This window comes from Rhinatrema bivittatum, unplaced genomic scaffold (assembly GCF_901001135.1).
Source record: "Rhinatrema bivittatum unplaced genomic scaffold, aRhiBiv1.1, whole genome shotgun sequence".
Classification (NCBI taxonomy): domain Eukaryota; kingdom Metazoa; phylum Chordata; class Amphibia; order Gymnophiona; family Rhinatrematidae; genus Rhinatrema; species Rhinatrema bivittatum.
In genome coordinates this window covers 730,694-753,136 of record NW_021820313.1, presented here as the reverse complement: position 1 = coordinate 753,136, position 22,443 = coordinate 730,694, and the positions used below count along the sequence as shown (strand labels likewise).

The 22,443-nt window shown below is 53.5% G+C and overlaps 1 protein-coding gene across 2 annotated transcripts; it reads left to right on the top strand.

Moving 5' to 3' along the window:
* The first annotated feature begins 405 nt into the window (after positions 1-405).
* Positions 406-22,258, top strand: DDX39B (DExD-box helicase 39B). 2 transcript variants are annotated; one of them, XM_029585877.1, is made up of 11 exons: positions 406-554; positions 2,427-2,686; positions 2,871-2,998; positions 8,894-8,986; positions 9,142-9,325; positions 13,693-13,811; positions 17,276-17,407; positions 17,556-17,665; positions 18,237-18,381; positions 18,603-18,750; positions 21,479-22,258. In XM_029585877.1, the coding sequence occupies exons 2-11, from the start codon at positions 2,476-2,478 to the stop codon at positions 21,493-21,495; spliced, it is 1,287 nt and encodes a 428-aa protein (XP_029441737.1). In that variant the 5' UTR covers positions 406-554; positions 2,427-2,475; the 3' UTR covers positions 21,496-22,258. The 2 variants fall into 2 exon arrangements, with proteins under 2 accessions (XP_029441737.1, XP_029441736.1); XM_029585876.1 differs by having other exon boundaries at positions 420-560; positions 2,429-2,686.
* Positions 22,259-22,443: the final 185 nt, after the last annotated feature.

Genomic DNA, 22,443 nt, shown 5'->3' with positions numbered 1-22,443 from the left:
GTGACACCAGCGCAGGAGCCAGACCCTGCCAGAACCACAGATGCCAACTCTGTCCGCATATTAACCCAGGAACCACCCAACAACATCCTCTATGTGCTACCTGGGGCTCTTCCAATGCACTATAGCCATCACCTGCCAGCAATGTGCCTCTGCTCTCTACTTAGGACAAACAAGTCCATCCCTATGGAAAAGAATAAATGGACATAAATCTGACATTGGAAATGGCAACATTCATGCAGGTTTATTGTGGGAAACCCGAAGGGCTAGGTACATCTGGAGGACTGGGTTGGGCATCCCCTCCTTCATATGGTTTTCACAACTGTTAAAATAAGAGAGCTATCTGGCTCGTTATTACGGCAGGCAGTAGGTTAGACGGTCTTGATTGGCAAGGGCACGCGGGAAGAGGCGGGGTCCTTCCACGTCCCTCCTCCGCTCGCTGTGCATGGGGGGAACGTGTGAGAGCCGGAAGTTGCCGTCTCATTGGGTGACGTCAGCAAACAGCAGAAAGACATTCGAGCCTAGAGAGAGAGAGAGAGCGAGAGATAGACAGAGAGAGAGAGGTGAGCTGTGGTTGGGGGGGAAGGGCCAGAGAGCCGCATCGGCCTCACATCCGATCCATCCGCCCTCCGCCGAACCGCTTCGCGCTCGGTACCGAAGCCGTCAGCCCTTCTGCGCCTCCCCGGTCTGACATCTTGGGGCCCGGCGGCCGGGCAGTGGAAGCGCTGCTGTCCGTTTGTGCCTGGAGTATCCAAGATGGCGTATGCGGCCCCCCCCCCCTCCTTGCCCTCTTTATCCGCCGGATATCGGCGCCATCCTCCGTCCTTTCGCCTTTTTTCACGTTAACAGTGGCAGGTGGGGAGCAGGGAACCCCGCGCCCGCCGCCATTTCTTACCGCCGGACTCCTATTTCCGAGATTAAAACTTGCTGCTACGCACAGAATTACAGATTTTCCGTTCTCTGTCTAAGGCTATAGGCCATATGATGCATACTGTATGTTGGTATTAGGGGCGTTATAAGCCATAGGATTATGGAAGGGGGGTGGGTGCTGTCAGCTTTAGGTTACATGAAGTGGGTGGGATCTGTCAGCTATAGGTTGCATGCAGGGGGGAGCTGGTGTCCCCTATAGGTTGCATGAAGGGGGGTGGGTGCAGTCAGCTGTAGGTTGCATGCAGGGGGGAGCTGGTGTCCCCTATAGGTTGCATGAAGGGGGGGGTGGGTGCAGTCAGCTGTAGGTTGCATGCAGGGGGGGAGCTGGTGTCCCCTATAGGTTGCATGAAGGGGGGGGGTGCAGTCAGCTGTAGGTTGCATGCAGGGGGGGAGCTGGTGTCCCCTATAGGTTGCATGCAGGGGGGTGGGTGCAGTCAGCTGTAGGTTGCATGCAGGGGGAGCTGCTGTCCCCTATAGGTTGCATGCAGGGGGGGAGCTGGTGTCCCCTATAGGTTGCATGCAGGGGGTGGGTGCAGTCAGCTGTAGGTTGCATGCAGGGGGAGCTGCTGTCCCCTATAGGTTGCATGAAGGGGGGTGGGTGCTGTCAGTTATAGGTTGCATGAAGGGGGGTGGGTGCTGTCAGTTATAGGTTGCATGCAGGGGGGAGTTGCTGTAAGCTATAGGTTGCATGCAGGGGGCTGGGTGCAGTCAGCTGTAGGTTGCATGAAGGGGAGCGGGTGCTGTCAGCTATAGGTTGCATGCAGGGGGGAGTTGCTGTAAGCTATAGGTTGCATGAAGGGGGGTGGGTTCTGTCAGCTATAGGTTGCATGCAGGGGGGAGCTGGTGTTCCCTATAGGTTGCATGAAGGGGGTGGGTGCTGTCAGCTATAGGTTGCATGGGGGGGGGAGTTGCTGTGACCCATGGGGTGCATATGCAAGGTGGAAGTGGGCAGGTTGCCAGCCATGGTGTACATCCCGGATCTGCAAACGGAGGCATTGGCTGCCAGGCTTTGTTGGTATTATAGAACTACTACACCCCCCCTTCCTACAACATCTGTGTGTACAGTGCATGCTAAGTGATTATCCGAGGGGGAGGGGACTGCTGTTGGGCAGATGTGGCATTGAAGGGGCTGCATGCACGGTTTGAGGGGGGTGATGGCAGCTGCGTGCTTTTATGTGTTGGGGATTTCTGGCAGATGTATGTATGTATGTATGTATATGGCATGTTGGGGTTGTGTACTAAGTGCGTTTTGGGGGTTGAGAGCTCTCGTCAGACAGGAATGGCGTTGTATTTTGATACATGTTAGGTACGGCGGAAGCTGTGCTTTTATGTGCTGGGCAGGGGGACGCTTGCATCTGTGCATGCTGGGGACAGAGGCCTTGCGGATGTAAGCGGCATCACTTTTACTTTGTGCTGGAACTGTTGCGGGGCAGCTGCGCTGTGACGCGGTAGAGAGTATCGCGTACAGATTTTTAACCTGCTCTCTCGCCCTGGTCTCCAGATCTTAGATTTTGCGAGAATCGCCCCCCTCATCCGCTCCCTGACGCCATGGCGGAGAATGACGTGGACAACGAGCTGCTTGACTACGAGGATGATGAAGTGGAGAACCAGGCTGGGGGTGATGCAGCCGATGCCACTGCCAAGAAGGACGTGAAGGGCTCCTACGTCTCCATTCACAGCTCCGGCTTCCGGGACTTCCTGCTGAAACCCGAGCTGCTCCGGGCCATCGTGGATTGTGGCTTTGAGCATCCTTCTGAAGGTATACACCAGGCCACTGAGGTGGCTCACTAGACAGAGCACCCGTGGGGGTCAGAGCCCTTCAACGGGGGGGGGGGGGGAGGCAATTGTCAGTAGCATGCAAGCTGGGAGTCCATTGGACACGGGGTTGCGAGGGAACTCGTATTCGGTCAGGTCGGACTAGATGTGCTCGCATTCTCTTTCAGTGCAACACGAGTGCATCCCGCAGGCCATCCTGGGCATGGACGTGCTTTGCCAGGCCAAGTCGGGCATGGGAAAGACGGCCGTCTTTGTGCTTGCCACCCTGCAGCAGCTGGAGCCGGTCGCGGGACAGGTAAGCTCCAGCCCCTCTTCGCTTAAGAGAAGGGATGTCGGTGGCTTCTTAGTAATGTGGGGCTGGGAGGGAGGCATAACGCAAATCTCTGGCTTCTTTTCTCCCATTCAGCATGACCAGAGACCATAACTGATCTCTGGTCCTTCCCACAGTGCCATGGGTGAGCTAGGAATGGCACATGACGCTCGCCAGGCGATCACTGCTAAATGTCGTTAATCTGAAATTCTTTCCTGCCTTCCTGATTCTCTACTGCATGATTCCTTGGCAGAGCTGTGGGTTTTGTGCTGGTGGGTAGTTAGTCCCTCCACGAACCTCAGCCTTCAAGACTTTTTTTTTTTTTTTTCCACCATCTGCCTTACTCTCTTCGTTAATTAATTGCAGGCCTGGCAGACTGAGAGTTCCCTGTACCTACCCAGATCAGACCAGACTCCTGGGTTTTGCCTCCCCTCCAGCAGATGGAGACAGAGAGAGTTTCACAGACACCACATCATAACCCGGTGTGCCACCTGCAGTCCCTCAGTATTTCTCTGTCTCCAGCAGATGGGAGAGGTGGAAAAAGTTCTGTACCTTTATATTAAAAAAAAGGAAAGAATAGCACAGTTTCGAGGAGTTTCCTCCCAGGAGGTTGGTAGGTCCTGGTGGGGGCCATCCCTCCTGGTTTGAGGTGGATGGGCAGGGGGATCGGGGACCCTGGGTGCTCAGTCTTTTCTCGCTGGGAGGCAGACAGCTGGTGCATCCAGTTCCCTCGCCTCCAGGAGCGCTTTCGAAACCTGCTGCTAATCTTCACCTCGGGGAAGTTCTTTAATTTTCTTCTCTTTTTCACGAAGTTTAGAAGAAGGCTAGTTTAAAAATAAATAAGTGCAGGGAGCAGTTGTTTTGAATTGCTTTCCCGGTCGGCGGCAACTGCACGCGGCTGCTTTTGGCGGGCGTGTTGTTCCAGCGGCTCCTGCTTCAGGCAGTGCTGCGTGTCTGGCACAGGGCCGCCGCATGCCGTGCGGTGGCCGACGCACCACGTGTGAGGAGGTGTGCGGGCGCCTTTCGCGTGCCGGCCGGTGTTCCAGCGCCCCTCTGGGAGAGAGGTCACATCGGGAGTGACCACGGAGACGGCGACTCGGCAGCGAGGACCTTTGGCTGCATTGGTGGAAGAGGCTGCTCCGTTCCCGGTGAGCGCGGCAACTGTGGCCATTTTGAAGTCCTTCGTGGCTGCTGCAGGGGGCTGGAATATCCCCCCTTCTGCTTTTGCTGGCAGATCTGAGGCCCGGGGGGGGGAGGGGGAGTCAGGGAGGACGTTGACCTCCTGGGGGGGGGGGGGGGGGGGGGGTGAAGTCTTGGGTGATTCATCTGCACAGAGCTTATTTGGCCTGGAAAGCCATGGAATGGCACATTTCCGAGCAAGGAGCGTCGGAAGGTCCACGGCCCGAGAGGAAGTCCAAGCTCTCCGGGACTTCTGCGTCTACCAGGGTTCAGCGAGCCCTGGTCTGCAGAAGGGGCGGCCAGAGAGGGACGACTGTCGATTCTAGTGCGCAGTCCCCCAGTGGTGGATCTGGTTCCGGAGGAGCAGTCTGATCAGGAGGGCATGGACCCAGTCATGGAAGGTTTTTTCCTGCCACAAGTCGGTTGAAAGGGTGGTGGCCAGGGAGCGGGGACACTGCGGGTACTTGTTGTGCACTTATAATGCACAACATTGAGTAAAAACAAAACAGCAGAGTTGTGATATTAATTTATCTGTAATTGTGCTCCTATTTATCTAATTTTATTTTAGTTTTTAAGTAATGCATGTGGTTATTTTTATGTTTATTCCTCTTTTATATTACAAGTTCTATCATTTCTAAAACTCTTTTTATGAAGTAATACTTTTACTCTAATGTATGTATTATATTTATTGTATCTCTTCTCTTTTATAACTACTTCTATTGATTTTTGAACATTGTGTAAGCCGTTATGATGGATACTATCTTAAGGACGGTATATAAAACCTGGAAAATAAATGAATCAATACTGGCTTGACAGTGGGCAGAGCGGCAGATAAATTGTATCCGTTGCCTGAGGAGCTCCTGACAATCCCGAAGATGGATGCTTCCGTCTCGATAGTTACTAAGAAGATACTATTCCGGTGGCCGGTTCTGCAGCTTTGAAGGATGTTCAGGAAAGGAAGCTCGAGGTCCATCTTAAAAATAAAAAATACATTTTTTTTTGAGGTGTCTGCGCTCGTCATACGGGCTGTGGAGTGCAGCAGTTTTATGCTTCGGGCTGGGCTGCGTTGGGTGCAGCAGTTGCAGACTGACAAATCCATGTCCTCGCAGGAGGTGGAGCAGCTGAAAGCTGTGGTCGCCTATGGCTCTCATGCGCTGTATGATCTCATTAGGACGTCCTCTAGGACAGTGATGTCGGCGGTCTCTGCCAGGAGACGTCTTTGGTTGCGGAACCGGCCAGTGGACGTTTCATCCAAGTCTCGGAAGCGTTTCCCTTTAAGGGACAGCTACTCTTTGGAGAGAACTTGGAGGAGCTGATAAAGAATCTGGGAGAGAATAAAGTTGACAAGCTACTTGAGGACAGGCCTAAAGGGACAAGGAGTTTCTCTTCTGGGCGCTCTTCGGTTTTCGAGGGAACAGGCATCTTTGGCAGGAGAGGCCTCAGGGAGGCAGCAGTCCTGGTGCCAGACCTTTCCAGGCTGGAAGCCGAACCGAGATGGCTCTGGCCAGGGAGGCTCTGGAGCCAAGTCCTCACAGTGAAGCGAGGCCGGTCTACTCCTCTATCCCAGTTACAGGGGGTCGGTTGACTCTTGTTTCTATGAGGAGTGAGTCAAAGTCGCTACAGACCAGTGAGTCTTAAGCGTGATAAAGCAAGGTAACACTTTAGATTTTGCTCGTCCCCTAAAGGATCTCCCCTTGCGCCTCTGTGGAAAGGAGACTGATGATGCAGCACTTGGAGCCGTTGTTCCTGTTCCATCGGAAGCAAGAGGAACAGGACATTACTCCATTTATTTGGTGGTTCCAAAGAAGGAAGGGACTTTTCATCCAAGTCTGGGTTTGAAGAATGTAAACGTTGCTCTCAAGGTTCTTCAGTTTTGTATAGAAACTCTCCATTCAGTCATTGCAGCGGTCCACAAGGTGGAGTTCTTGGTGTCTCTGGATCTGACAGAGGCGTTCCTGCTCATAAGAATCCGACCCATCCATCAGAGATTTCTGCGGTTCAAAATCCTTGGTGTGCATTTTTCAATTTTGCACCCTGCCATCCGGACTGGCAACAGCTCCATGGGCTTTCCCCCAAGGGTGATGGTGCTGGTAGCAGCAGTTCTCAGAAAGGAGGGGGTGCTGGTGCACCTGTATTGGGATGACCTGGCTCATTCAGGCAAAATCTTAGGACTTCTGCAGGCGAGCGGTGGATCTGCTGCTGCAGTGATTGTGATCACTTGGTTGGATTGTGAATTCGTCCAAGAGTCATCCCATTCCTTCTCCAGAGGAGGAATTTTTTGGAATCACGCTTTTGATACCAAGCTGAGGAAGGTTTGTTTTTTATGGAGGAACTCATTGCCAAATTGCTGGAGAGTCAGGTGCCCAGGGTCTGGGAGTACCTACAGGTTCTCGGCTCCATGGCGTCCAGTGCCTTTGGCATTTGCTCATACGAGACCTCTACAGGCGGCGTTACTGTCCCGGTGGGATCAGTTTTCGGAGCAGTTCCAGCTTTCCCTACCGCTTACGCACTTGGCCAGTTCCAGTCTCTCCAGTTGGTGCAGGACCAGTGGTCTGCGGAGGACGTGTCTTGGTTTCAGTCGCTTTCAGGCGAGAGAGGTGTGGTTGGTGCTGCGTGTGGTTTCTTCTTCTTTTGCGCGGCCATCCAGTCAGGATCTTGTCAGACACTTCGACGACGGTATCCTATATCAACCAGTAGGGTAGTATCAAGAGTTGAGCGGTGGCTCGGGAGCTAATCCACTGGGTAGAGCAGCATCTGGCATTTATAGTGGCTTCTCACATAGCCAGGATCGACAGTGTGTAAGCGGATTTTCTTAGCCGTCAACAGCTAGATCCTGGGGAATGGAAATTGTTGGAGAAAGCGATGAATCTCATCTGTTACAGGTGGGGCAAGCCCCTCATGGATTTGATGGCAACTCAGCAAAATACCAAGGCACCCCGTTTCTTCAGTCGCAGAAGAGAGTGCGGAGTGGAGGTAGTCAACGCCTTGGTTCTTCCTTGGCTGTGAGACATTCTGCTATATATGTTTCCAACCGTGGCCACTGGTGGGCAAGATTTTGCAGTGTGTGGAGCTTCACCCCCAAAGTCAGGATTCTGGTGGCTCCAGAGTGGCTTCGGCAGCCTTGGTTTGCAGATCTCATCAATCTAGTGTTGGATAGCCCGTTGGGACTTGCTCTTCGGCCAAAGGTGCTGCGCCAAGGCCCCATATTTTCAGATCAGGCGGCTTGCCTTTGTCTCTCGGTTTGGCTTTTGAGAGGGAACGTTTGAGAGAGAGAGGTTTCTATGAGAATGTTCTTATGTGAGCTTCCAGGGCGCATATCATTTCCTTCTTGCAATGCGGTTTGGTGAAGGGTTTCTCCATTAACTCCATCAGAGTTCAATTGACGGCATTAGGTTGTCTTCGAGGCAAGGCCACAGAGCGGTTCTGGCTGCACATCCGGATGTGGGGCGGCTACTCTGGGGGGGGGGGGGGGGGGTGTTAAGCATTTGTGCCCTCCAGTTCAGAAGCTGTGTCCTTCCTGGAGTCTTGGTCCTCCAGGGCATTCGTGTGGCGCCGTGTGAGTCTATTAGAAGGTCTACTATAAAAGATCTCATTTTGAAGGAGGTTTTCTTGGTTACAATTTGTTCCGTCAGACAGATCTCTTGAGATTCAAGCTTTGTCATTTAGAGAGCCTTTCTTGAAAATCTTGGATTCGGGGTTCTCCTTGTGGATGGATCCGGCCTTCCTGCTGAAGATGGTTTCATCCTTTCATTTAAATCAATCCGTGCCACTCCCGGCTTGCCCAAACCTGGAGGCGAGAGAGTTATGGCTTTTGGATGTCGAGCACGCTTTGCTGCGGTATCTTAAAGTTACTAACAACTTCAGGTTGTCGGATCCCCTTTTTTGTGCTGTGGAGTGGTGCGAAGATAGGGCTCATTCTGCTCATCCCAGGTGGCGTCCTGGGCTGAATGTCAGCAAGTGTCGCCACAAGGGAATTGTAGGACGACTGCTTTGGAAGTCTTTGCACACTTAGGCTAGACATTGTTTGGATGTCCAGGTCCCTGAGGCCAAGGGTTTTAGTAAAAGTGTGCTTTGAGCGGGACTCTCCAGGTCCCACCCTGGTTAGGAAAGCTTTGGTACATCCCAGGAGTCTGGACTGATCTGGGTACGTACAGAGAAAGGAAAATTAGTTTCTTACCTGCTAATGTTCGTTCCTGTAGTACCACAGATCAGTCCAGAGTCTGCTCAATCTGTTTGGTTTTTTTTTTTTTGTAACTGTTCTGAAGAACGACGCAGGTTTTGTTAGTCCTCCACAGGGTTGTGTGGTGGGTGCCGTTATCTGTTCCAGTTTTCCACTTCCCACTGCTTGTCCAGGGGATATGATTTTCTAATTGTTATGGTTGCCATATTGGCATGGGTACTTATCAATACTGAGGGGCTGCAGGTGGCACATCAGGCTATGTGGCAGCGTCTGCGAAACTTCTCTGTCTCCATCTGCTGGAGGGGAGACAACCCAGGACTCTGGACTGATCTGTGGCTCTACAGGAACGGAAATTAGCAGGTAAGGACCAGTTTTCCTATCTGGGATGGCTTTTTTTTTTTTTGCTAGCATTTTTAATATAAGCAGGATACGTGCGGACAGCCAACTCTATGGGTGGAATCTGGTAAGCGGCGGCTGTGTACGCCTGCAAGGTTACAGTGTCCCTTTTTCTTTGCCGGCAGGTGTCTGTCCTCGTCATGTGTCACACGAGGGAGCTGGCATTCCAGATCAGCAAGGAATACGAACGCTTTTCCAAGTATATGCCCTCTGTCAAGGTAAGGAAGGGGGGGGGGACCGGGGGAGGCAGCCCCTAGCTCTTTGAGGGGGGGGGGATGGAAGTGAGGTGGCTGCTTATTGTCTTATCAAAGGCAAATGTTTGTGGAGATGGGGTGGGGGAGTGCAGAGTCCTAATGTCTCTCCCTCCCCCCAGGTCTCTGTATTCTTCGGGGGCCTCGCCATCAAGAGGGACGAGGAGGTGCTGAAGAAGAGCTGCCCCCACATTGTGGTGGGGACCCCTGGCCGCATCCTGGCGCTGACGAGAAGCAAGTGCCTGGCCCAGAAACACATCAAACACTTCATCCTGGACGAGTGTGACAAAATGCTGGAACAGCTTGGTGAGTGGGGCCCCCCCTCTGCCGCCGTCTGTCTGCACGCGAGGCCGTAGAGGAGACAAAGCTGGAAGGGGCCTTGGAAGGTTGTCTGGTGCATCCTAGAGTGCCCTGATCCTGCATGATCCCAGATGTTTAACATGTCCTTAACTCCTACCCACCCCACCCCCTCCTTGGTTTCTCTTACATTTAGAAGTAGAAATTTCATGACCACATGTCTTCTTCCTGTCAACCTGCATATAGTGGTCGGGACCGATGGGTGCTGCCTCGTCAAGACAGGAAGTGGAATTATGTCACATCTTGTCCCTGGGTGGCCTGCCTCTTGGGCTCCTTCCCAGTAATGTCATTTGGTTTTTGTTTGTTTTTATTTTTTTCCTCCCAGAAACTCGATCATTACTGCTCATACCCAGATCAGTCCAGACGAGTGGGTTTATGCCTCCCTACCAGCAGATGGAGACAGAGAACACAACTTTGAGGCACTACTACATAACAGAGAGGGCCACCTGCAGTCCTTTAGTATTTCTCTGTCTCCAGCAGATGGTGGAGGTGCAGGCCTGCAGTCTGACAAAAGAAAAGATTTCAGAAACTGTTAGAAGAAGCTTTGGGCTCCTTCGTGGATCATCCCTCAGGTGGAGCAGGGCGACTGGGGGATTGGAAACCCTTGGCTGGTGTTCGCCCTTGCCAGGCCGGAAGTCCTGGTAGCCAGGGGACTGACTCCCTCAGGGCCTCTGATGTCTCCTCCTGATTCTTCGCTGGCCTGTCGGAAGTACCCAGTTGGTTGCCGTTTAAGCTGTTTAAAAAAACCTTTTTTTTTGTTATTTAAAGTTTAACATTTTCATATATAATACAACACTATGGCTATTGTAGCAGCTAAAGGGAACAGGCTGAGGCGGTGAGTGTGCCTGGGACACTTCCCCTGGCACTTTTAAGAGGGGAAGGTTGAAGGGTTTTTCCCTCCGGGGTCCTGGAGGTTTTGGGGGGGGTAGCGGCCGAGCTTGTAGGTAGCCGTGGGTGCATCCTCAGTTTTCTTTGTGTGCCGTTCGAGCTGCCGATGCCATGGGGCACCATTGTGAGGACTGACTGCCTTCTTGCTCTTTTTCCCGTGCGCCACCCGGGTCGATTTCCTTTCAGTTTTGTGGTATGTGGCGTTGCAGCCACGTGCGTGGCCTGTGGTGCAGCGTGTCGAGTGTATAATGGCGCTATAGACGCGTGAGGCGGCCTGAGGGACCTGGTCTGCCCACCTGAATTCCCTATCCCTGTGCACGGGGTGTGCCTCGGGGGGTGAGGGATCCTATGCTAAGGGTCCTAAAGCCAGGAGGACTTCTCGCTCGGTGGGACCCGCAGCAGGGTCTAAGTTGGGGGTATCCAGTCCCACTGCTCCTGAGAGGGGGGGCACAGTCTGGGGCCTCCGATGGGTCCATCCCTCTCCTGCACGGCAAGACCTTGAGGATGGTGATGAGGAGAGAACGATGTCAGAGCCCAGTAGCCCTGAGAGGGGGATTGAGGGCCCGCAGGAGTTTTCCCCTGAATTTGTTTTACTTATGCACGAGGCCTTTCTGGCGAGGAAGGCAGCAAAGCAGTGTCCCAGGGCCGTCCAAAAGATCTCGGGCAGCCTTGAGGGCGTCCTCGGGGAGGTCTGTTAAGTATCAAGGTGCTGGACCGCAGGTGCGGAGTTAGACCCCAGGGACATGGATGACTCTGAGCCACAAGAGCATATGGGGGGGGGGGGGGGTCTTGTCCAGCTGCAGATCCGGAGGGAGACCAGATACACATCAGAACCTGGACCCGGATGGTAGCAAGGATGAGCTGGACCTGTTTGAAGTAGCCAGGGCAGAGGGGGATGTCCCCCGGGTGGTCCACCTGTTTAAAGAGGAGGAGCTGCACCCTCTTATTCCTCTGTGTTGGAGGAACTGGTGTAACGCTGGCTCAGGAGGAGTCTGACAATGAGGGCGTTAGTCCGGTCCTTGAAGGTCTGCGGGGTCCATCTAGTGCTTTTCCCATTCCTAAGAAGATCCAGAAGCTTATTAGCCGGGAGTGGGACTCCCCAGAGACAGGCTTGAAGGTTGGAAGAGCAACGGCGAAGCTTTATCCTTTATTAGAAGAGCATTTGGACTGCCTTAAGACTCCTAAGGTGGATGCGGCAGTTTTGGCGGTGACCAAGAAGACCATGATTCCAGTGGCAGGAGCTGCTGCTCTGAAAGATATTCAGGATCGCAAGCTGAAGGTGCAACTCAAGTGGATGTTTGAAGTGTTTCATTCTCCAGTCTGCGCTGTATGCTAGCTTGATGCAACGCGCCTGCTTGTGTTGGATCCAGAAGCCGCAGGAACAGGCGTCTTCGGGAGTGCTGTCCCCCGCACAGGCAGCTCGTTTGGAGGTGCGGGTGACGTATGTGACGGACGCTTTATACGATCTAGTTCACGCTATAGGCTAGGAGTATGGTCTTGGTGGTGGCGGCACGCTGGCTGTTACGGTTGCACAATTGGTCAGCGGCCACATGGTCCAAGACTCAATTATGTAACCTTTCCTTTAAGGGAAAGCTTCTCTTTGGGGAGGACCTGGATCAATTCATGAAGTCTAGGCTTCCGGAGGACAAGAGAGACATTAAGAAAAATTTTCCCTCTCGTCCTCTCTTTCGGGAGTCAAGGAGATTTCGGGCCAGTAGAGGTTCTTCCTCCTCAGATCCTAAGCAGTCGTCAAGTTGGTAGGGGGGCCAGCAGGTCCTCCCAGAGGCAGTTCCGGTCAGGGGGCTAGAGGAAGTAAGCTGACCCAATGAAGCCATGGGGTGCCCACTCCTAGTTAGTCGGGGGTAGGTTGTCCCGTTTTTACGAGGAGTGGGTCAAGATTACCTCCGACCAGTGGGTTCTGGAGGTGGTGAGAGAATTTTCTCGTCCGCTCAGGGATGCCTTCTGGAATCACATTGTTCTTGAAACAAACGAGAAGCAGTAGAGGGGACTCTGCAAAGATTGATATGCTTGGAGGCTATCCTTCTGGTGCTTGTGAATGAGCAGGGACAGAGAAGGTATTCCATCTATTTCGTGGTTCCAAAGAAACTATCTTGGATTTACAGAAGGTGAATTTGACTTTGCGGGTGCCGCATTTCCAGGTGGAGATGCTGCGTACGGTAATTGACGCTGTGTCTGTCCCGAATATTTTGTCCTTCCTGCAGCAGGGTTTGTCCAAAGGTTTGGCTTATAGCTCACTCCAAGTCCAGGTTTCAGTCTTGGGTTGTGTCAGGGGCAAGGAGCGGGGCAGGTTCTTGGCTTCCCATTCCAATGTTGTCCATTTCCTGAAGGGGGTGAAGCATTTAAAACCTACAGTTCACAAGGTCTGTCCAGATTGGAACCTCAATTTGGTCTTGAGAGTTCTCTGTGAGCCTCCATTTGAGCCTTTGGGTTGAGCCTCCTTAAAGGATCTTATGTTAAACTGGTGGCAGTTTGCTAAGCCAGATGTATCTCCGGAGCTTCAGGCGCTTTCTTGCTGTGACCCTTTCTTGCGTATTTCGCACGACGAGGTGTCTTTGAGTACAGTGCTTTCCTTTTTGCCAAAAGTGGTTTCACCTTTTCATGTAAATGAGACGGTGGAACTGCCGGGGTTCCCAGAGTGGTCGCATGATGCTGTGATGGGTAGAGATCTTCACCTTTTGGATGTTCGGCATGCTCTCTTGCGTTATTTGAAAGTCACCAATTCTTTCAGATGTTCCAACCATCTTTTTTGTGGTGGTCGGTGGAGCGAAGAAAGGGGAGAAAGCGTTGAAAGCTGCTTTGGCCCAGTGGTTGAAAGAGGCTATTTCGTCGGCCTATATTTGTAAGGGTCGTGTTGTCTCGAGTAGCCTTAAAGCGCATTACACTAGGGCACGAGCAGCCTCTTGGGCGGAGTCTCAGTTGGTGTCTCCTCAGGAGATACGTAGGGCCGCCGGAGGTGGAGGTTTTTGGTGAATGTGTTGAAAGACGGATTTTTTGGGTTCCCGCCCGGTGTAGGGTTGCTTTGGTACATCCCACTTGTCTGGACTGATCTAGGTATGTGCAGGAAAGAAACATTGGTTCTAACCCATTGGTCCTGAGCCAATCTGTCTACACTAAGGAAAACAAAATTATCAGGTAAGTAATTTCTCCATTATTTCTCTTTGCATGGACTTTAGGCCCACGCCCCCTCTCCCAGGAACAGGAAGTGATGTAAAACTGCAGTGGCTGCTGGTCCCTTCCATTCCCTGAGAAAGGGGAGTACCCCTTGGTCCTGACCGTTTTGGAAATGGAGCAGAGATTTTTCATGGTTTAACATGACTCTCCCTGTTTATAATTTTAAGCACCCTCCCCCCACACCCAGTCTTCATTAAACTTAGCGTACTCTCTCTCTCTCTCTCTCTTTCTCATAGATATGAGGCGGGACGTCCAGGAGATTTTCCGCATGACCCCGCACGAGAAGCAGGTCATGATGTTCAGTGCCACGCTGAGCAAGGAGATCCGGCCCGTTTGCCGCAAATTCATGCAGGATGTAAATACCCCTTCTAAAGCCCTCTATACGCACCGGCAGCGACTGCAGCAGCATTGCCCTCTCCTCCCCTACCATCCTTCCTTACCCCACGGCCATCAAACAGCCTCCCAGAGAGAGAGGGTGCAACAACGTATCCTCTCAATCTACACCGAGAGCACCTGCCTTCTCACCACCACCACCACCAATCTGTGTGCTCGGGTAACGTGGCATTCTGGGAAAAGAGGCACCGGCACACGTCGTCTGCCCCGGTCCCCCACTCCCCTCCCCAGGTGGCCAGGGAGCCACAGCAAGGCAGACACCGTGCCCATCGCAAGAATTGGCTAATCAAGCAAGATAACCCTTCTTATCTCCATGCCCCTAGGAGGAGGAGCCTTGCCGCTCCTGGCCTAGGCAGAGGGGCACGGTTACCAGCTCGTACCAAGATTGTAGCAACGCAGATGCCCTGTTCCTGTATCCTGGCACCTGAAGGATGTTAGAAATGACCCCCCCCCCCCTTTCATAGTTAACCTAGAAACACAGTCGCTCGTTGGCAAGGCAGGCAAATGGGGGGTGGCCAGAACGTAAACAAAGAGAGAGATTAACCGCGGTCTCGGTTCAGGGGTGGGACACCCCGGCACACGCACCAGTCGGGCAGAGCAGCAGAGGGAAATTGCGGAAGATCTTCTCGGGTGTAATTAGGCAGGGTTTAGGCGTTTCCCCTTCCCTCCTAGATCTACGTCTGCCATCCTGACCCTTCCCACGTAGCTGTTGGCAGGAACCCCCAGAAGGCGTGTTCAGGAGGGCACGGCGCAGTACCCTGGTTACAGCAGCCCAGGGAGGGGGCCACAAGCAAAACGATCCTGCCCTCAGCCACCGCTTCTCCCTTCCTCCCCCCCCCCCCAATCCACCCGCCTCTGCCTCCATTTCCATTCCTCCGAAGGAGACCGAAATCACCGTGAGCGAGAGAGAGAGATGTGGCGCCGGAAGAAGTGTGGCCGCTCGAGCTGTCCCTCAGGGGGAGAGGCGCCAAGAATCCCCCTCCCCGGTTCCTCTCCCTGTTTGACGTCTGGGGGACCGAGCCCCCTTCCTCCCCTGCTCCGCAGAAGAGCTCATGGAAGTAGGAAGGCCGCAGGAGCTGATCGTTGGCACCAGGATCCAATTTATCCTTTTTTCCGGCTGTGGTGGTCATTTTATTATTTTTATTTTAATTTTTCCTAACCTACGTTTTCTAAGGTTTATTGTTTTGTTTTTTTTTTTTTCAAAAAGGGTATTTGGCTTAGATGGCCTTGAGGTACTGCGAGACATTTTCTGAAGGGGGAGAGCAAGCTGTGTTGGCAGTGCCGGCGCGTTTGAACCGAATGGGGAAACGAGGTTTCGAGTGAGTGGCTTGAACTCTGAAGCCGCGCTCTAAACCTCGGGGGGGGGGGGGCGAGGGGTGGTGGGGGCAGGATGAGATTCTAAACTTCAGAAAATTTCTCCGTATAAAAGCATCAAAACCACCCCTGCCCCGTCTTCCCTCCCAAAAGACTAAATTTGTTTTTCATGAAATGTAGAGTATTTTTTTACATTTAATTTTTTAGCGGGGGCTGAGCAGTCTCACGTTAAGCCTCAGGAGGAGGCGTCTTTGAGGTTTGAGGTGTCTCTCTATCCCCAGCATTCCCCCCTTGCTCGTAGGATCTGTTATCGTGTTTGTGTTTGTCTGTGCGCGTGTGTCTGTGCGTGCGCGTGCTTCTGTGTGTGTGTGTGTCTGTGCGCGTGCTCGCGCGACAGTGATGAGCGGTAGCTGTGTTAGTCTACCAGCTGGTTAGTACCTCCTTACAGAGTTCTCGAGGTCTGAAGTGGGCTTTTGTTCTGGAAAGCCAGGGGCCCTGCAATGCTGCGGAATCTGCCCCCCTTTTTCCTGTGGGGTTCACTGGTCCCGTCCGTCCGTCCGTCCCCCCCCCCCCCACGGATCCGGGTGGCCGTCCTGCCGGCGGCATGTTCCAACCCCCTCCCTCCACTGCCGTGGCAAGAGGAGGAAGAGAAAGCGGCAGCGTTGTCGGGCCGTATCCTTTCTGTCCCGTCCCCCCCCCCGGGGCCCTACTGCTGCTCTTGGCTGCGGAGCTTCTCCTTCTCCAGACTTGAAAGCAGTAGTTGGGTGGCAGAGGAAGAGGATGCAGGCCCATGGGTTCATTTCCATCTCGAGGGACTACAGATCCATAAACAGATCTGTGCTTCTCTTGCTGTGCTGCAGGGGGAGGGCGAAGAACCGGTGGGGGGGCGAGTTTGAGGGCCTGGAAGACGGGGGGGGGGGGGGGATGTGATGTGTTGGGGGTGATTGACGGAGGTACTGGGGAGATGAAGGGTGCGTGTGTGTGTGAAAGGGGAGAGCTGGGGAATTGGGGGAGGGCGGATGGGTGGGGTGTGTGTGTATGGACACCTGAGATGGAGACAGAAAAAACCGGGGGGGGGGGGAAGGGGAGGTAGGGGTCTGAGAGGGAGCGGGGCTCTATCCTCCCCTGCCTCACCTCTTCCTCTTCTCCTACCTCCATCCAGAGTCGCTGCCTGTCCTCGGTGTGCATGAGATCTCTTCTGCTTCTCTGACACTCCCTCCACACTCAAGTCAGCGGCGTGCAAATGTGCTGCAGGGTTTTCTGTTGCCGCAGACTCCACCCCCCCGACCGCCTTCACCGGAGAGCTTGCGAGCAGCAGGGGGGGGTGCATGCCGGGGATAGTGAGAGACATCGCACAATAACAGGGGGAAGGGGGCGAGGGGAGGAGCAATCTGAGGCCTAAACTGGCTCTGCGCAGCCCCTGATAAAACTTCTGGGGGGGGGAGGGGGCTTTAAAGAGCACCCAGGATGGCTTTTTGGATGATTCAGGTTCCCTAGCACAGGGGAGCAAGGGGATGAGTCCCTGAATCCTGCCCTGAGAAGGCTCTGCACAAGAAGCTATCTGCATAGCCGGGGAAGGGTGAGGGGTGGTGGTGTATATATATTTTTGAAATTATTTACCCCCACTTGTGCTCGCTGATGTCACGTTGCCTCGGGACCTGACGGTTGGGCCGTTGCCTTTCAGCCATATTAAAGCTCGGCGTTCCTGTTCGTACCCCAGATGGGTCCAGTTGAGTGGGTTTTGCCCTCCCTACCCAGCAGATGGAGGCGCCGCTACGTGGCCGAGAGCGCGCCACCTGCGGTCCCTCGCTATTTCTCTCTCTTTCTCCAGCAGATGGTAGAGGTGCTAAACCTGCAGATAAGAAAGGTTAGAAGACTCTCCCTGAGGTGTTGGGTCCCTTCGCGGGCCACCCCCTCATGTCGGGGGGGGGGGGGGATACAGTCCCTCTCCTGGAAAGTCCCGAGGCAACATGATGTGGAGTAAAGCATTAAGTAAGTGGTGGCTGGGGTGGCGAGATCAGAGAAGGCCCACGCCTGCCGTTCCCACTTGTGGCAGGTCCCCGCCCCCCCTCCCCCCCCCCCTTGGTTTAACCCCCTAAGTTTCATCCCCAGCCCATGGAGATCTTCGTGGATGATGAGACCAAGCTGACCCTGCACGGCCTGCAGCAGTACTACGTGAAGCTGAAGGACAACGAGAAGAACCGGAAGCTCTTCGACCTCCTGGATGTGCTGGAATTCAACCAGGTGAGCTGCGCCGGGGAGGGAGGGGGGCGGGGTCGAAGCGTCCCCCTCGGCGACGTGGAAGAGACGCTCCGAGGGGCTGCCAGTGGGGGAGGGCCCGCTCGGTCTGACAGCCGCCTTACCCCTCACGTCTTTTCCGACCTCCTGCCAGGTGGTGATCTTCGTGAAGTCGGTGCAGAGGTGCATCGCGCTGGCGCAGCTGCTGGTGGAGCAGAACTTCCCCGCCATCGCTATCCACCGTGGCATGCCCCAGGAGGAGAGGTGAGGCGCTGCCTGCTTCCCCCAGCCGGCCCACGTCTCGCTCACATCCTCCAGCTTTCAGGAACCGTTGTCCCTTCCTTCTCTTTCCACCCTCCTCTCCAGCTCCTCTGAGGGAGTCGGCGCATGCGAGGCCTTTCCCCCCCCCCTTACCCTACGGTTTTTCCTCTTCTCCTACGTCTACCTGCAGTGGGTGCAGCTCTTCGGCTGGCCAGGAGTGGAACCCAGGTCTTCTAACCTGTGCTGCACGCAGAGTTGCGAGAGCCTGAGACCAGGTCTTCTCAGCCCGAGGGGCAGGAGTCAACAGTGGAGCTCGACTGGGGGAATATGAGCCTGGGTTGGGATTGGAACCCAGATCTGCTAACTCTCCCCAGTACTCCTAGCCTGAGGAGCTGAGACTGGAGCCCGGGTCTGCAGCCCGGCTCTAGGCTCCTGACTTGTCGTATCCCTTCACGATTTCTGTCTGCATAGTCCCCCCCCCCCCCCCCTCCCCCCCGTTATACAGTTGCATGGAGGGAGGGAGTGTTCTTTATTTGCATCCAGTCCCAGAGTAATACCTCCACCTGTACTCCAGGTTATCCCGCTACCAGCAGTTCAAGGACTTCCAGCGCCGGATTCTCGTGGCCACCAACCTCTTCGGCCGTGGCATGGACATCGAGAGGGTCAACATTGCCTTCAATTACGACATGCCGGAGGACTCGGACACTTACCTGCACAGGGTTAGTCCCTACCCTGGGGTTTTGGGGGGGGTAGGGGGGGGATAGCATGGCACGTGCTAGGCCTCATAAATCTCCCTCGCGCCCTGTGTTCCGGGTTCAGAAGGTCGGATGTGGGAGCAGCAGCCCCAGAGCACAGACCCCAGTATCCGGGGGGGGGGGGGGGTGTTAGCGGCATGCCCCCGCAGACCGCGCACTAACCCAGCCGTGCGTTAACTCTGCAGGTGGCCAGGGCCGGTCGCTTTGGCACCAAGGGCCTAGCCATCACCTTTGTCTCGGACGAGAACGACGCCAAGATACTGAACGACGTGCAGGATCGCTTTGAGGTGAACATCAGCGAGCTTCCGGATGAGATCGACATCTCCTCGTACAGTGAGTCTCTCCCCCCTCCTCCTCCTCGGTCCCCGTGGCTCCTTACTTGCTGTGCTTGATTTTGTGCGTTTGCCCAGATCTTTCCAGAGTTAAAATAGTGAAGGGTGGGCTTCCCTTGTACGTACCCGGATCGGTCCAGACTCCTGGGCGTTGCCTCCCTTCCAGCAGATGGGAGATCCTGCCACGTGACCCGGGGCGCCACCTGCGGTCAAAAAAAAAAAAGGTGAAAAATTCAGTGAGAGAAGTCTTGGTCTCTTTGAGATTTGCCTCCCCAGGGGGGTTGGTAGGTTCTGGAGGGGCCATTCCCCCCCCCCCCCCCCCACCCCCGGGTTTATGAGGCAGACGAGCAGGGGGGTTGGGGACCCTTTATTGCTCAGTCCCCTATGGCCCTCGGTTGAAAGCTGGTGGTCCCAGTTCCTTCGCCCTCGGTGCAGACAGAGCTTGCTGCCACCCTTCATGTTTCAGGGACGTGCTTTCTTGTTCTTTTCCTTTGCAGTATCTTAAATTTACCAACGCTTTCTGGTTGTCAGCTCAACGTTTTGTGCTGTGGGGTGGTGGGGGTAGAGGAGCGGACAAGCGGGAGGGGTTGGAATCCCCTGGGTCTGCCTGGGTCCTTCACCCGCTGAGGGGGGGAGATAACTTCCCTCTCCTCCCTCAGATGGACAGCCGGTACCTGCAGCCGCAAGAATAAAGTTTAAAAAAAAAAAAAGGCTCTTTGTGTTTTCTCCTCTTTTGGATGGTGAGGACCCGGATGAGGCACGAGATTAAGCATCCTTGATGGAGGGGGACGATCCGAAAGTAGTCCAAATTTTTCGCCAGGAGGAACTGTGGCCCTTAATTCCATGTGTCCTTAATGAACTGGGTATTAAAGAACCCCAAGCGGATTCAGACAACAAGGGAGTGGATCCAGTCATGCAGGGCCTGAGGGGGCCGACCAAAACGTTTCCTTTCCACAAGTCTGTGAAGGAGTTGGTGCTTTGGGAGTGGGAGACTCCAGATAAGGCTTGAAGGTTGGCAGAGCCATGGAGAAAGTTGTATCCTTTGCCTGAAGGATATGTTGGACCTTTTGCGGATGCCAAACGTGGATGTTTCAGTTTTGGCCATGACGAAGAAGACTATGATCTCGGTAGTGGGTTCGGCCGCAATTAAGGATATGCAGGATAGGAAGTAGGAGATGCACCTCAGGAGGATCTTTGAAGTGTTGGCTTTGGGCATTCGCGTTGTTGTGTGTAGCAGTTCTATGCTCTGGGCCAGTTTGCGCTGGTTTTAGCAATTGCAATCCGACAAGTCGATATCTCTGGAGGACGCGCAGCAGGCCAAGAGGCTAGAGGCCGTTGTAGCCTACGGGGTGGATGCCTTGTATGATCTCGTACGCTCTTCCTCTTGTTCAGTGATGTCCACCGTTTCTGCTAGAAGGCTTCTTTGGTTGAGGAATTGGTCTACGGACGTTTGGTCGTAAGTCTCAGCTAGTATCGTTTCCATTTAAGGGGAAGCTGCTTTTTGGGGAGGTCTTCGAGCAGCTGGTGAAGCTTCTCGGAGAGACTAAAGGGCACAAGCTGCCAGAGGACAAGCCGAATCTCAACAGAGGCTTCTCTGCGACAAGGGCTCGTTTCCGGTCGAGCCGGTGCCCTGTCAGTCTTGTCCTTCGGTGGAGGTCAGAGACAAGGGGCTGGGAGGCAGCAGTCTTGGAATCAGTTCTTTCATGGCCGTAGACCAGTCAGAAATGGTTCCGGTCAAGGAGCCCCCGGTGTCAAGTCCTCCCAATGAAGCGAGGCTGGCCCACTCTTCAGTTCTGCACATCAGTGGTTGGTTAAAATCCTTTCTCGAGGAATGGGCCAAGATAACGTTTGATGAGTGGGTCCTAAGTGTGATAGAACACGGTTATGCTTTTGAATTTGCTCAACCGTTAAAAGATTTGTTCATGAGGGCCCCTTGCATTTACGAGCAGAAAAAACGGGTGGTTTGGCAAACCGTCAATAGTCTGCATCTGTTGGGGACCATCGTAGCAGTACAGGTCGAGGAACGGGGTTCCGGAGCATATTCCTTTTACTTCTTTGTCCCAAAGAAGGGTGGCGCCTTTCGGCCAATTCTAGATTTAAAGAAGGTGAATCGGGCACTCAAGGTACCTTGTTTCGGATGGAAACGTTGAGGTCTGTGATTGCTGCAGTGAGCAAAGGGGAGTTTTTGATGTTCCTCCACATTCCAGTTCGTCCGGACCATCAAAGGTTTCTGAGGTTCATCATCTCCAGAAATCCTTTTCAGTTTTGCGCCCTAATTTTTGGGTTGGCAGCCTCGCCGAGGACCTTTACAGACCCGCCCGGGTTTGGAGAGTCAGTCCGCTCGATCTGTGCTCTTTGTGTATAATCTGAAGTATTTTCAATTGGATTTTTTTTTTGGCTCAGGTGATGGCTGTACATGCTGTTTTATCTGGTTGTCAGAAGGATCATTCAGATTTAGAGTTTTCTCCTCCTTCTGCTTGTTCGAATGGAGAAGGGGTGTTTTCTATCTTGACTTGAGTACAGGTCAATTCTGAGGGGCTGCAGGTGGCACGCCAGGTTAAGTGACAGTGTCAGTAAAACTTTCTCTGTCTCCATCTGCTGGAAGGGAGGCCAAACCCAGGAGTCTGGACTGATTTGTGGTACTACAGGAACGGAAATTAGCAGGTAAGAACCAGTTTTCCTTTACCTCTTCGCTTACCATTCTCTCCTCTGTCTCTTCCTCTTCACAGTTGAACAGACCCGATAAGAAGGAGAAACTCCAGTCCGTCTGCTTCGTTTCATCGTGTATTTTTTTTTTTTAAACTCTGAAGCGGGGGGAAGGAGGACTCATAACCCCCGAAGCAGTGGTGACGGACCACTCGCACCCTTTTTCCCCACTCTCCCGGTGAGCGAGCGCGAGAGACGGAACACCGCTGGACATCCCCTGACATAACCATTTTGAAAATTCCCCAGAGAAATAAAGTCCCATCTTTTTATTTTGTCCATTTGGGTATGTTTGGGGGGGGGGGGGGGTGTGGATTTGCCATACCAGCCTCCCAATGGATCCGATTCACCTTTTCTCACGACGACCACTGGCGGGATACCAGATGCGGTGGGGGACGGTCTTCCGAGAGGCATTCGCGGGTCAGAGAAACACAGGAAGAGGAGAGGTCGCCCTTCCCCCCCACCACACATTACCAGATGACTTCAGCGCGTCCTGCTTTAACGGCTTTCTGAAGCGCCGACGAACAGGAGGATGAAACCTTCCCTATTACGGATCTTAACCCTTTTTTTTTTCTTTTTTTTTTTTTTTTAAATTAATGACTTGTAGCGTGGCTTTTTTTTATACAGATTGTGGACACATTGCCTCTCTCTCTTTTTGCGTGTGCATGGAATCTTAACTGCCACCTTTTCGAGAGAGCTGTACAGCTGTATTTGATGTTTTGTCCTTTGTCTTACGAGGCTGATTTTTTTTTTTTTTTTTGATTGTAATGGTTTAGTAATTAAATGAGTGGTGGTATTGAGTAGGAGTTGATCTCATTTTTGTTTTCTGATGGGACTGGCTCTTCACTAACTTAATAACGTGAAACTTTATTATTTTTAATGTGATGGTTGCAGGCCTGATGGAAGCTTGTCCGTATTTTCCGCAGCAGTCACCGCTGTCTGCCACAATATGCTGCCCCTCCCTTTCTGCCTGAATTGGTGATGGCAAAAA